The sequence below is a fragment of the Xylocopa sonorina genome, chromosome 15, assembly GCF_050948175.1.
Source record: "Xylocopa sonorina isolate GNS202 chromosome 15, iyXylSono1_principal, whole genome shotgun sequence".
In the NCBI taxonomy this organism is placed as follows: Eukaryota; Metazoa; Arthropoda; class Insecta; order Hymenoptera; family Apidae; genus Xylocopa; species Xylocopa sonorina.
The window spans coordinates 4,600,603-4,614,251 of record NC_135207.1 but is presented as its reverse complement, the minus strand read 5'-3'; the positions used below and the strand labels follow the sequence as shown (position 1 = coordinate 4,614,251).

The window sequence follows — 13,649 nt, the reverse complement described above, 5'->3', positions numbered from 1 at the left end:
AGAGGGTTCTGCCCTTCACCCGCGAAGTGGGCCTGATTTACAACTTCGCCGCGATCGGCTGACCAAGGACAGCGTAAAGTTTCGGGAAGCCTTTAAACGCGTTCGAGACAGTGTCCCCTCGTGGAAAGCTCGATTCCTCGTATAGGGAAACGGACGGAGTAGCAACGATCAGCGGTGAGTAACGGTCAATTATTGGCCGACGTAAAATCCACCGGTGGCTCGTATATATAAGTTGTTGTTTCGCTCAACAGCCTCAGTCGTTCTTGACTCTTCGACCACGCCGATTATCGACTCGAAGCAGCGGTGCCAGTGAGAGCAAGACCAAGTTTCGTGGATTCGTGTATAGCATTTAGACGGTCGAGAGTGCGAGAACCATGCGATTCTTCGAGTGTTGTGTGCCGGTGCTGGTACTTTTCTACGCTGCCAGCTCGTCCGCGAGGCCTGGTGAGTTCTCGTCCCCTTTGGTTCTCGAGCACTTCCGGCTCGAACGCGGACATCGCGTCGCGGGGGTGGAGATTAATTGCTCGACGGGGAATGAAATTAGAGTCGCACTCTTCTCTGTTCGTCGATGAAATTTCTCTAATTTCACTTGGAACATTTTTCTGTTTCTACTTCATAATTTTATCCGTGTACTGTTTCTGTTGTTTTATTTTTTAATTCTTTCCTCGTTCACAGATAGACTTTATCGTGTTTATAGTTGATAAAGTAACGCTGCACTTTGTATTTAGTCGTTATATCAATTGAAAATTCCTTCGCTGACATTTGAAACGGATTCTCATTATTCTTCTATAGATAGAATCTTATGTTACATTCTCTGATCGTTTGTTCTATGACAAATTTCCTTTAGTTTTTTTTTACAAATTCACAAGAATATTCTAATATTATCGATAGAAGCACCGTATTTTGCGTTCGCTTATCAAAATATTTGCTCTCGTACTCGAATGGTGAATTGCAGAGTCATCGATTTTACTTTGCAGGATTGCTTTCGGGGATAGCAGCGAATCGCGGCATCAGTTTGCTGGATCCGTTGGGTCTTTTCCACAAAGACAAAGGCAACCATGCGTCGAGCAAGTCGGATTCGCTAGGAACGAACCTGCAGCTAGGACCACTCTCCTTTTCGACCAACCTGGCCACATCATCGGCCACGGCCCAAAGCAATGGCGGGAGCTCGATTGCCAACGCGAATTCTCAGGCACTAGCTGGAGGATCCTCTGCCAAGGCTGACGCTAGCGCAACTGCTAATGCTCAAGGTACCTAACATGACAACTGAACTATCGTAGGGGTGTTTAGTCACGTTTGCGACTCATACTTTGGGGAAATTCAATTCGAAAATACTCTACAGAAGAGTACATGCTTTAACGTCGTTAAAACCTGCAAGATTTACAAATTGAGAAGCAGAGATTTTTAACGTATACCCGCGAACGTTTCGTAATCGATAAATATAACTGATGTCACATATTACACGAGCGGTAAATAACACACGACGAACAGCAAATCACGGTTTGCTGACGGTTTGCGGGGACAGGAAGGGTGGTACGAGCCGAGTCCTGTTCCGATCGCGTAAACAGCGTGCTGAATTTTCTTTGAACATAGGTTACGCCGGTTCCACGGGGCCGGATTATAATTCAAATCTCGCTGGCGGCCAGTACGTTCCAACAAATGCGGTGCAGTACGGTAATCCCGGTGGTTCTCAGTCTGTCGCGAGCGCCGTGGCGAACGCCAAAGCGAACGTAAACGCGAACGGATGGCCGTACTCGAACGTGAACGCCGACGCGAACTCGTACGCGAACGCCGTTTCCAATATCGGTGCATCGCCGACCGGTTACTATCTTCCGGGAAACGTAGCGAGCGACGCGGCTGCCAACACGAACGCCAACGCCAAGGATACTTGGAACACCGATGGAGGAGCGCCCAGTGGCTATTACTCGCCTGCGAGTCTTCACGCTAATGCTGGAGCGATTGCTAACGCAGAGGCGAGAGCAGATTCCATTGGAAGAACGAGAGGACCCAGTGGTTACTACCCTTCAGGAGGGTTTCAAGTTAATGCAGACGGAAACGTGGTATCCAACAATGGCAGAGGATTGCCAAGAGGCTACTACTCGCCAGGAATCGCTGGAAACAAAGCAGCTGCAAACGTACTAGCTGGCAGCAAAGCTACTGTGCTTCTCCAGAAGCAACTTCCTACGGTTACAATCTCGTCTCCGTATCCTGTTCCCGGAGGATACGACGATGAAGACATCGAAGTGATCCCTGTGCCCCTCCCGCCTCATTTGCACTCACGTCCTCGTCCTCATCCTCCTCCACCTCCTTTTGCTTATGATCATCACTCGCATGTGATCGCTCACGAGTTGTTTCCGTTTGAACCGATTCTGGAGATCACTCCGCGTCCTGTGAATAATAAGGACACGGTGGTACCAGTAGTGATCGTCGAAGGGTCGCCCTTCAGTCATCCTCGTCCGCCGATGTTCCAGCGACCTGATCACGATCGAAGACCAGACTCGCTGCAGGTGATCGTGGTCGAGGAACCTAGCTCGCCGCAGAGAGGCAAAGGTGAGCCGCCCCCGACGGGATCTTCGAGGCTGAACTCTATTTCATTTGCACCAGATGCTACATTGCATGCGGCCTAAATAAGCACTGTTCTCCGTTCAAGAGGATTGCCATGTCGTGTCTAACTCTTTCTTTGTAATTATGCTCAGAGTGATCGATGGATCGATGCGTAAATGAACGACGGTGGCGCGCCGCAGCTTCAGGAGAATGTCTCTGCTGTTCGGAGTTGAGAAGACTCTCTCGTCGCTCGTGTACATAGCGTGAACTGTTATTAATGCTCTTGAGATTCTGCTGACTCTGAACGATCGTGAAAGTTTCTTCTTCAACCTTGTGTTCTATTTTGATTAACATTTAACATGAGATTAATTGATTTTACGTGTACTCGAAAATATTGATTTGTAACATGCATTTGTGTGTGACTTACCCACTCATATATTGTACAGTAAAGCGATATGAGATTAGCGCTTCGTTGCTATTCGTTGATACTGAAAGGTATTTCTTTTCAGCAGGTGCGCTTGGACAGGGTGGATACTACGGACCATCAGGAAAAGCCGTCGGTCCATCAGGATTCGCAGGAGCCAATGCGAACGCAAATGCTGTGGCTACTGCCAACGGCAATGCCATCGCTAATGGCAACGCCCTCGCCAATGGCAACGCCATCGCCAATGGCAACGCCCTTGCCAATGGCAATGCTCTCGCTAACGCCAACGCGAATGCTCTCGCTAACGCTAACAGCAATGCTAACGCCATGGCTAGCGCCAAAGCTAGCGCGAACGCAGGAGCTTATCAATTCGGCACCCCAGGCTACGTTCAAGGACCAAGTGGCGTTCCAGCCAGCATCGGTGGTAACAATCCCTTCCTGACAAAACCAATCCAAGGAAGCGCTGGCGCAGGAGCCAACGGAAACGCGTATCCAGTAGCGACTTTACCTCTTGAGAAACCAGGTTACAATCCACCAAACTACCCTCCATCAAGCGGTTCGTACGTTGGAGGTAACAATCCCTTCTTGAACGGTCAAGTTCCAAGCGGTCAGGTTCCAAGTGGTTCTGGCCAAGGTAACGCGAACGCTAATGCCAACGCTGGTGCGAGTGGAGTCGCTCAAGGAGAGATCGGCGCGCAGAATCCTTTCCTCAATATACCAGCCAAACACGAACTCGATCACTACGTAGTCCCAGGAGGAGCTTCGAACGCTGGAGCGAACGCTGGAGCGAATGCTGGCGGTCAAAGCGGAGGACAAGGCTACCCTTCAGTGTATCCTAGTGGTAACGCCGGTGCAGGCTCTGCTGCTGGAGCAAACGCTGGAGCGAATGCTGGCGGTCAAAGCGGAGGACAAGGCTACCCTTCAGTGTATCCTGGTGGTAACGCCGGTGCAGGCTCTGCTGCTGGAGCAAACGCTGGAGCGAATGCTGGCGGTCAAAGCGGAGGACAAGGCTACCCTTCAGCGTATCCTAGTGGTAACGCTGGTGCAGGCTCCGGTTCTGGAGCAAACGCTGGAGCGAATGCTGGCGCAAACGCGGGTGGAGCTGCTGGAGGATACGGTCAGTCTGGTTCAGGAGTTCGTGTGGTACCCTCTGGAAATTACAACCAAGGACCCAGTGGAGGATCAGGCAGCGGGTTTGGAGCTTCTGGCGCTGGTAACGGCGGCTATGTCGCACCTACGAAGGGACAACCCGTGTACGGATCCAGTGGATCTGGCGTGAGCAAAACAGGCGGTGGATCTGGTTATGGAAACGCTGGAGGTGCTGGCAGTGCTGGATCTGGTTATGGTAGCGCACCAAGTTACGGTAGTGGATCAGCTGGAGCGAGTGGCAATGCTGGCGCTGATACCGATGGAATGATCGGTGCCATCTTTGGAAACGCTGGCGGTGCTGGCGGTGCTGGATCTGGTTACAATGGCGCACCAGGTTACGGTAGTGGATCAGCTGGAGCAAGTGGCAATGCTGGCGGTGCTGGATCTGGTTACAATGGCGCACCAGGTTACGGTAGTGAACCAGCTGGAGCGAGTGGCAATGCTGGCGTTGATACCGATGGTATGATCGGTGCTATCTTTGGACAAGGTGGATCTGGCGGAGGTTCTTCTGGAGCTAATAGCAACGCTGGCGCAGGAGCCAATGCTGGAGGTGCTGGTAACGCTGGACTTGGCTATGGAAGCACAGGAGCATCCGGACAAGGTGGACAGAGCGGGGGTTCCGCTGGAAGTAATGCAAACGCTGGCGCGACATCCAACGCTGGGAGTGATGGACTCGGTGGTTACGTTGTTCCTGCGAAAGGTCTCAATGGCGGCTACATAAACGGTGGAGGTTCGGCTGCAGCTAGCGCCAAGGCTGACGCATCTGCCTCTGCTGGAGGTGCTGGTGGAGCAGGAGCCTACGGAGGTAAGTTCGAGTCTTGTTAAACATTTACTGCTTTGTCGTTTCTCTTATTTAATTACTTTTTAATTATACTCACGTACGCTTCCATTCCTTCGTTTTAATAATTATTACATACTGCTTTCACGAGGGTTGATTCTAATTGAACGATTGCGTCTCTGTTCTCCAGGTTCTAGCGCTATATCAAACGCAAACGCCAACTCGTTCTCCAAAGGAGGTTTGGCTACGAGCAACGCGTCCGCCAAATCGATCGCTTCCGGAAACGGAAGCGGGTTGGCCAGCGCAATCGCGTCCAGCCATGCGTCGTCGTCAGGATCTGGCCAGAGCTCCGCTAGCAGCAGTGCCTCCGCCAACGTGGACACCAGGAACATGCTCGTCTTCAGCAACTAACCGCTGAAAAATCCGAATCGTTGCGTCAAGCGTGTGGCTGGACTCCTCTGGCCATCTCGCCAAGGACAAACGCGAACTCCACGGACCGTGCCATCGTTCTGAAAGTTGTAGGATCTTTAGATACATTTACGATACGCGAATAAGCAATTCATGGTAGCCTATAGGATCTGAAAGGAAAATGAAACGACAATGGATCGAGAGTTAAGAGAATACATAAATCAACAACGACGAACGACTCGTCGAACGTCGATGGGACGCGATTAGCGACGCGGGATCGTGACATTATAATCGAGCCGCGCGTAAATCGCGATTATTTTGCGGTGCGATCGTCGCATCGCGCGTTATGTAACGCGATTTACTGCGCTTCCTGTAAAATTTAGTACTGTCCATCGTTGTTCGACGAGTCGAGAATTTCAAATGAATTTATCGCGACTTGTGATACTGTTCTTGCCACTGTACGAACCACGGGGGAGGATCATATTTGCTCGACTAAACTCTCGAAAATTCTTTCTACCTTAAACTTTTTAGCTTGTGTTCATCGATTCCAACTTTTTCCTTAATTATATTCAAAGTGCGAGTTTAAAAACTGTACGCCTTTTAATCGTCTCAAGCAATACTTTAGTTGTATCCACCGATATACGATTAGCCTGTATCGTTGAATTAATAATAAGTATCTGGGACAGATAAAATGCTATCTCCGTTACAATATTCGATTGAAACGTGCCTTGTATTCATGTTGCTTTCTCGTAACGACGAAAGCTGCTTTAATCGTTAGTTTAAGGTGGCTTTCGACCGTGACACTGCTTTATCTGTCTCTGCGTAACATCATATTTATTCGAATCGAATATTAGATCTGCGATGTAACTTTTTAATCACGACTACTGATAATAAACGAACATTTTTATATTAATCTAGAAGCAACGCAAATTGTATTGATTTCTAACGTATTCCATCGCGTTAGGGCATAGGTCATCGTGATGCGCGATGCTATTCGACGCAAAGGAATATCGTTTGCTACTTTTCGTAGTTAGCGAGTTTTGCTGCAAAGTTTGAATAACATCCGCCAAGTATACATTTAAATTTAAGTTCGACGCTGGAACTGAAAGATTTATATGTACGAATATTAGGAGCAAATGATGCATTGGAATATTCGTGCTCTCAAATTCTGATAATTCGGGTATAATTATCGAGAATTATTTTTACATTAGCCATCATTCGTGTTGCGTCTTCACGGATTTTCCGTATTATCACGTCTTATCATGCGTCTCTACGCGAAGTCCTCCGTCTCGCTCTCTTACGCAAGATATGTAGATGCGCATACATTAAGCACCACGCTTTTGCTTGTCAGCGTCGAGTCTGACGTTTTAAAAGTCTACTCGAAGCGATTGGTTCAAGGTTCCTTTCGGTTTTTGACATTTGGTTCCCGAAATAATTGTTACACTTGGGACAGTTGGGTTTCAGGGAATGTTTGGAATGCGACAAACTAAGTTACGGATAATTGAATTTGTACTGATGAAGTTACAGCGAGTTCAGAGTATAAGGGAAATTATTAACGAAGAATAAAACCAATTTTCTTAAAATTACAAATGTATTTTAAAGTACTTAAACGATCAACATCGATCGAAAATTGACAAAGATAGTCAGTCTTATTTTAATTTCAGTCTTGTGCCTCTCCAATGTGTCAATAGCCGACCTCTTCACTGTGGTCTTTGTACAACATTACGCAATTTAAAATTACCCTAACAATTACAATTTAAGCCTACGCTAGAGTACCATTAAGAAACTAATTTTCTCGAACTGCAACAGAGAGCTATCGCCTAAAAAATCATTATTTAAATCAGACATCTACTGTAATTTTAGAAACGCTAATTGAAATTTAAGTATCTCCGTTCCACGCGTCTCGCCATCGGCAATTAAATTCATTTTGTTGATTACGGATTCCATTTCAAGTGGTTTTTCGAAACTTTGTTTTTACGACGTGGACCCTAGGCGCAAACAAAGTCCAGGATACTGGTTACACCTTTTACCAGTTGCTGAAACTGAATAAAGTCCATGGTGAGTGATTAACGAAGCGACAACAATGTCGGTAGAACACCTTCCATAATTGCGTGGCAATCATATTTTCTCAAGAAAGAAAAATAAACATCGCGAATAGCAACTGGGATAATTGACGATCTCCATCAACAATTCAATTGGAAGCGTACGATTATTATGATAGAACTTACAGGATGCTTTTAGCGCGTCGATCGAATCCTTTTTAACCTTACGAAACTCATTATTCATTTCTGCAATTCCATTAATTTCCTGGTCTGCTAGAAATACATTATATATGAAATAATTATATTTTGATATTCCAAGAAGATATAAGCGGAATAATTAATAAAGTATTTTAATTAAATTTCAGATTTATACGAAAGATTCTTACTTCTCATCGAAGACATTTCGCTTCCTGATGGCCGACAGGCGACCATCGTCGCAACAGCGGTGAGAATCAATAGAAAATCGAGCGGCTTCATTCTTGCCAGGAATCGGTCGCTCTACTGAATGTCTTAGAATTTGTAAAGTCCCTTTTAAAGGATTTTCTCTACCTGCTTTAGGGTGCGTTTTCAAGAATTTGGGAAGTTCTCGAATTTTCTTCGCCCTAGCTGCAACCCCGTACTCACTCTAAGAAGACAGTTTGGGTCAAGGATCGTCGAGGATCGTGGAATGTTTCTGTAGTTTTAATGATTAAGAGAAACCATTAAGGGAATGTAGAAATATTTATTTTAGCTATGGAGAGATTATATTTAGAATACAAACAAAAATTGAAACTGTAAATCATTCTGAATTCACTGCTATCTCTTCCGTTGTTCCATTATTTCCAAACGCAGCCCCAATTTTATTGCTTCCCAGAAATTCTAAGGAGTATACTGGGTGGTTGCCAGGTCAAGCAATCATCGTAACACGGTCAAAATTTCCACCCTGGTAGAATATCCTTTAAAAAGGTCGACGCTATAAAAATCTGTTATATTCTGTTCTATGACGAAGTCATGGCAAAAATGAAATCCCTTGGTTTTTCTATTGATTCTCGTCGGCTGTTGCAATGATGGTTATTTGTTAACCATCAGGAAATACCTTCAATTACGAAATTGATTAAATCTTCTATTTTCTTGTATCATCATCAGTCGATAAAACTGCGATCAGTTTCAAAAGGGTAAAAAGGATATTCCTGCTTCGATCGATGTTTTCGAAGAGAATCGATCGTTCCTGATAAATTACCATTGATCGCGTTCGCTTTTTCTTCTCCTGAAAATATAGTCATTACGTAAATGTATGGAATGCACTTCGCTGACACTGTTGATTTGCTGATCGTTCACGATGAACTTTATTCAGTTCCAACCTGGCCAAGATTGCAGAATAGTTTGCGAACTTGGGCACCAACTGTTGTGCCAGAATTAGGTTTATGTAAACTCCTCGGAATGTAACCCAAGTGTCGTCCGTATTCAACTAGATAAAGCCAATTACCGACGACGTGATTTGTCTAATGAATAGACACTTGAATTCAAATTAGCGCTCTTGAAATTATTACTAGCAGAGTTAGAGCGTATCGCGCCTGTACATCGGTTATTGACACATCGCGTATCATGCATATACATAGAGCACACACGTAATTCTAAGAAAACTATCTTCTATATTCGTTTCAATTCCCTACAATTAACCCTGTATCTATTCGATCACCTTTAACTTAGCTCATCGCGCTCGAAACCTTCTCCAAACCCAAGCCACACTAAAAATAACACTGTTCCAGGAACTAAATGTCAAAAACCGAACGGAACCTTGAGTAAATCACTCGTAGGATCATTTAAGCGACAAATTCAACATTGACAATTCCCCCACCCCCCCAAAAAATACTGAATAAAACATGATACCAGGAAATCATGGATACGAACGATCCACTCTTCCAATATCGTCTACCGGTATTATAAATCACTGGCTTCCTCTCTCTCTCTCGTTTGTTTCTCTCATTTTTTCCTATTTTTTTTCGACCACGTAATTCCCCGAAGTGTTTAGACCAGGCTGATTAGCGTCCTTAACAGCGGCTGGCACTTTCTTGCGGTCCACTTTCGTTCGTCCCTGGACCATAAGGTCGTCCACTCGTTCGAACGCCAATAACGAATGGACTGCGTCGATCGGATACGGCGGAAATCGCGGAACTACGAGTGTCTTCCTTGGATTTTGACGGTGAACGGTCCTCCTCGTATAAAAGCGGCGTGCAGCGGAAACTGGCTACGATTATCCATCGATTCTCATCGCGCGAGTCAGCTGGCATCGTTTGCATCGAAATGACCACGCGAATTATATCGTTGCTCGTGGTGTGCGCGGTTTTCTGCGAGATTTGTGTCGCGAAGCCAACGGAAGTGCTCCAGAGTCCGCGATCCTTGAGTCCAGCGCAGCAGACGGAAGTGGCGTCCACTGTTGGTTAGTCAGCTAATTATCTTCGACGCGAGACGATCGCTTCCTTTTATGTAAGGTAATTCAATGCGTGTACTGATTTATTCTATAGACGAGAACAAGAGGGAACAAAGATCGCCGCAGTTTGGATTCCTGGACGAAGATTACAGTGATTCTGGCTCAGATTTCGTTGTGGAACGTAGTTTCAAGCATCACCGCAAGCACCACCACAAACCAGGGGGTTGTGGTGACTGTTCTTATGGACAGTATCCATCGTACGTATCTTCTAAATAAGTGTTAATCCTTTTATGCGATTTTTCACTAACTTCTTTTGGTATCTTAGATATCCTCCACCCGCGATCTACCCTGTGCCTTCGTATCCGCAACAGGGTGGTGGATCCTTCGCCACAGCGTCCGCAGGATCCATCGACTCGCATGGTCGACCCGAAGGACAGAGCCACGCGAATGCGCAAAGTGCCAGTTTCAATATCGGACCGTATTCCGCGTCTTTCAGCATCGCTGAAGCTTCCTCTGGTCAAAGGTTTTAAGATGTCGAAGGTATTTATTTGCTTTTATTCGTACAGATATATCCGTTTCACACCTTCCGAAAGTAATTCACACTTTTACGTGCGAAGCAATCTCACTTGCACACGAAATATTTTCGGTATTTCGATGCGAAGTTACGGGTTCAATTATTGCAGTGCGATTATCACTCGAAAAATTGATTGGAAAGATCGCTGTGATCTCGAAAAATCGTGTCATTTCTAATATTTATATCGTTAGACCGTCGTTTCTCCTTCGTCGCGGTACGTGATTCAATTCCCTGAACGATCGATCGTACGATCGATCGCGAACGCGAGTAGTAAACTACGCGCAGGATGCGTCTACAAATTCAAATCAGTTTAAAAGCACGACAAACTGAGTCTCTCCTGCATCGGAACCGTATCCCTCTCCGTTCCAACGCACGTAACAGCCAGCCACGACACGAACCATCCCGTGTCCCATAACCAAGAATATTAATTGACTCCGCGCGCGCGTGTAGTCGAGGCACGCGCGTCGCAGCTCAACGAGGATCACCGGCGATCATCAGCGCCGGCAACGCCAGCCGAGACGAATCAGTTCGACGTGAATCGGTTCTTCCTGCAATTCCTTCAGGTGCAGATGCCTGTGCGTACGATTCTATTTACGAGCGAGGAATCCTCGCGTGCTAAATACGCCTAATCGCGAGGTGTAACCCTTCCGAGGGATTCCGGGAAACGCGATTCACGCGAACGTGCGTCGATTCGCAGCCGCGGATGGATAAATCGTGATACCCTTTCCGTGACATGAAATTAATCGCGTTGACGTATTGAATCTTTAATGCCGTCGACCAGAAATAGATGCAGCCGGGAGAGAAGGAATTCTTGGACGGTTGACAGTGGGATTCGTCTCTGGATTTGGAGCACGAAGCGATACACACGCTCGATAGAATTATTTCGTATAATCATTCGAAGTTCGTACATAGAAACAATTCCAAAAAACGATTTAGTTGGCATCGGTTTCACGGTTGATAGTTTAGCTTTGCGCGAGGAATTTTAGGGATCCACGTTGAAAGAATCGAGGGGGGTGACGCGGCGCGAGAGAGGCGGGCATCAAAACGGAGAGATGTCCCGTTCGATGGAATTTCCAAGTATCGTGACCAGGATTTGCGTGCGACTGTAGGAAGTCGTAAAACGACCGAACATGCGCGGTGCACGTCTCATTGGTCGGAAGGATCTCAAGGCTCCTCTGTTCCCTCGAGAACCGGCCGTAAATTCACGCGTGTCGGGTTAACGAACTTCGCCCATTAGAGATTTACATGATTTTTACGAGATGCTTCCCTCCATCGACAAAACGTTCAGGAACATCTGTCGACCGAGGCAACGTCTTCGGATCGAGAGGAGAGTCCCCCGGTCGTTCTCTGGACGCGCCACGGACGGCCAATAAAATATTTATCGTCCACAAATTTCCGCGCGACTTCCGTTTAGAAAAAAAGGCGAGAAGAAACGGGGTGGAGGGACGAGGATGACCATGCATCATTCGAACCGCCGCGCTTTCTCTCAAAAGGTTCTCCGATCGTTCACCCGCGCGCAAAAAACCAAGGTCCAGGGTTCGCGCGATGTGCAACGCGCCTCGAGAGGGACGAACGAGCCGAAAGAGAAGGCGCGCCTCCCTCGAGATGCGACGAAAGGAAGAGTTCGAAGGTTAACGAACCCGCGCGAATTAAAAGGAGGAAAGAGGAAGTCTGACATAATCGCGACGCGTGGTCATTTCGTCTCTGCCTCCTGGTGAACCACGGACCACAACGATCCCTCTCTCTAGAAGGTACCAAAACGAGAACGCGAGAGAAACATCTGTCCAGGGTCCGAGCGTTGGTCCAGTCTTGTGTAAGACGCAACAATCATTTCGTATTTCGTGCGTGTCACTTTTCTGCGGTGGCTGCCTTCAGCATCCTTCTCTGTCTTCCTATCGTTATCCTTGCCGTCCCTTCGATCCTCTCGCTCCACTGTCCTCCTCGCTCTCCACAGAGCGCTCAATGTCCCCGGCTCGTTTCGACAAAAGCTCGCTTTTGCCTACGCGTTGATTATTCGAACGCGCGCGCGTGTGGGACCTGCGGACGCAAAGGGACGCGGTGGTACGCGCGCTCGCGCGGGTTCAAGCCAGCGCGGCGCTGCCTCGCATTGTCCCATTGAGCCGCAGCTCCTTTCTGGTACGTGTGAAAAAGAATGGACAAAGGGAAAATGAATCTTCTTGGTTCTCAGGCGATCGGCAGACGGCCAGACAGACGGATTAACTCGTTTTAAAGGGACCAGGAGGGACGCCATGTTATGCCCGCTCGTAGCTCGATGTTGCGGCCTCTCCGGCTCTGCCCGCCGGGCGAACCGGTCTGTTTTCGTACCTAAATGCGCCTACACTCGCATTCGGGGCTTCGTTTTAAATCCGCACTCTCTGGTCCTGGCTACGTGCGTTTTAAGCAGATGTAAACAGCAGGGTGAATTGGTTGGTCCTTGTGTCGCGCTGGATGGATGGATAGATAGAATCTCAAAATGCTTCTTTCTACGGTTCCGCGGTCGAACGAGGAATTTTTTTCAACCACCTGTAGCATATCTTCCTCAAACTGCGTTTCTTTTTTTCGATTACTCTAAATTGGAGTTTGGACGAAGAAAGAAACGAGGATGTTGCACTTGTTGGTACTCTTCTGCTGCGTATTCTAAGCGCGTTACCTATGCGAAGGTAAATAAAGGAGCAAGCACCGAACGAAAGGGATGGAGTTAACGAGAACTGATCGCACGACGGACAACTGTATCATGAATTGTTAAAATCGTATCAATCACGCGGGCACGTACACTATCATCATCTGGGCTCCGTTGGAGCCAATAAATCCCGGTATGCAAATCGCCTCGGGTCTCCCTTTCAAGGGTCATTCGGCAAGGGTTAAAGGTCATCAAGTGCCTCCGCACTGTACACACACGTCTATTCATGCGTACACGTATACCTTGGCAGAGGAGAATGCTGATCTTAGATTGCGCCTCGTGAAAGTCCTGTTACTCCGTCCAGCAAACTGGCTTCAGGCCTTAAAGTCGATCCTCCAACGAACCTCCCCATCTTATTACCATTAACATTCTGGACGCATTCGAATTTCGGCTAATCTCGAAACAACAAATTTTAATAAACCCTCTATCGCCCTTGCCTAACAGGATATAACAAACACACCTACTATTACCATTATTACCATCAATAATTCCAGAGATAGAATCATCCATTCCAACATCTCATATAGAAAAACCTTGTAAAGTGCAATTCAACTTGCATTCAACCTATTCGTCTGCAAAAATAATTTAAAAATGTCTCTACTCTTCCTCAGGTAACGAGATTCAAACCAACGCCGACGGA

At 46.9% G+C, this 13,649-nt stretch overlaps 2 protein-coding genes across 3 annotated transcripts; both read left to right on the top strand.

The window, feature by feature from the left end:
- Positions 1 to 239: 239 nt before the first annotated feature.
- Positions 240 to 6,227, top strand: LOC143430562 (uncharacterized). 2 transcript variants are annotated; one of them, XM_076906901.1, is made up of 6 exons: positions 240 to 444; positions 978 to 1,250; positions 1,594 to 2,550; positions 3,057 to 4,421; positions 4,605 to 4,922; positions 5,086 to 6,227. In XM_076906901.1, exons 1-6 carry the CDS (start codon positions 375 to 377, stop codon positions 5,304 to 5,306), a joined length of 3,204 nt encoding a protein of 1,067 aa, XP_076763016.1. In that variant the 5' UTR covers positions 240 to 374; the 3' UTR covers positions 5,307 to 6,227. The 2 variants fall into 2 exon arrangements, with proteins under 2 accessions (XP_076763016.1, XP_076763015.1); XM_076906900.1 differs by having other exon boundaries at positions 3,054 to 4,421.
- A 3,401-nt stretch (positions 6,228 to 9,628) lies between these two features.
- Positions 9,629 to 10,285, top strand: LOC143430852 (uncharacterized). The gene is made up of 3 exons (XM_076907288.1): positions 9,629 to 9,764; positions 9,850 to 10,012; positions 10,081 to 10,285. The coding sequence occupies exons 1-3, from the start codon at positions 9,629 to 9,631 to the stop codon at positions 10,283 to 10,285; spliced, it is 504 nt and encodes a 167-aa protein (XP_076763403.1).
- The last annotated feature ends 3,364 nt before the right edge of the window (positions 10,286 to 13,649 follow it).

Bases quoted from the DNA above. Each gene is read 5' to 3' on its own strand.
- LOC143430562 (XM_076906900.1), top strand. From the start codon at position 375: ATGCGATTCTTCGAGTGTTGTGTGCCGGTGCTGGTACTTTTCTACGCT. The intron at 445-977 runs GTGAGTTCTCGT...TTTACTTTGCAG, and splicing joins CAGCTCGTCCGCGAGGCCTG to GATTGCTTTCGGGGATAGCA. The intron at 4,422-4,604 runs GTGCTGGATCTG...TCTTTGGACAAG, and splicing joins AAACGCTGGCGGTGCTGGCG to GTGGATCTGGCGGAGGTTCT.
- LOC143430852 (XM_076907288.1), top strand. From the start codon at position 9,629: ATGACCACGCGAATTATATCGTTGCTCGTGGTGTGCGCGGTTTTCTGC. The intron at 9,765-9,849 runs GTTAGTCAGCTA...TTTATTCTATAG, and splicing joins GGAAGTGGCGTCCACTGTTG to ACGAGAACAAGAGGGAACAA. The intron at 10,013-10,080 runs GTACGTATCTTC...TTGGTATCTTAG, and splicing joins TCTTATGGACAGTATCCATC to ATATCCTCCACCCGCGATCT.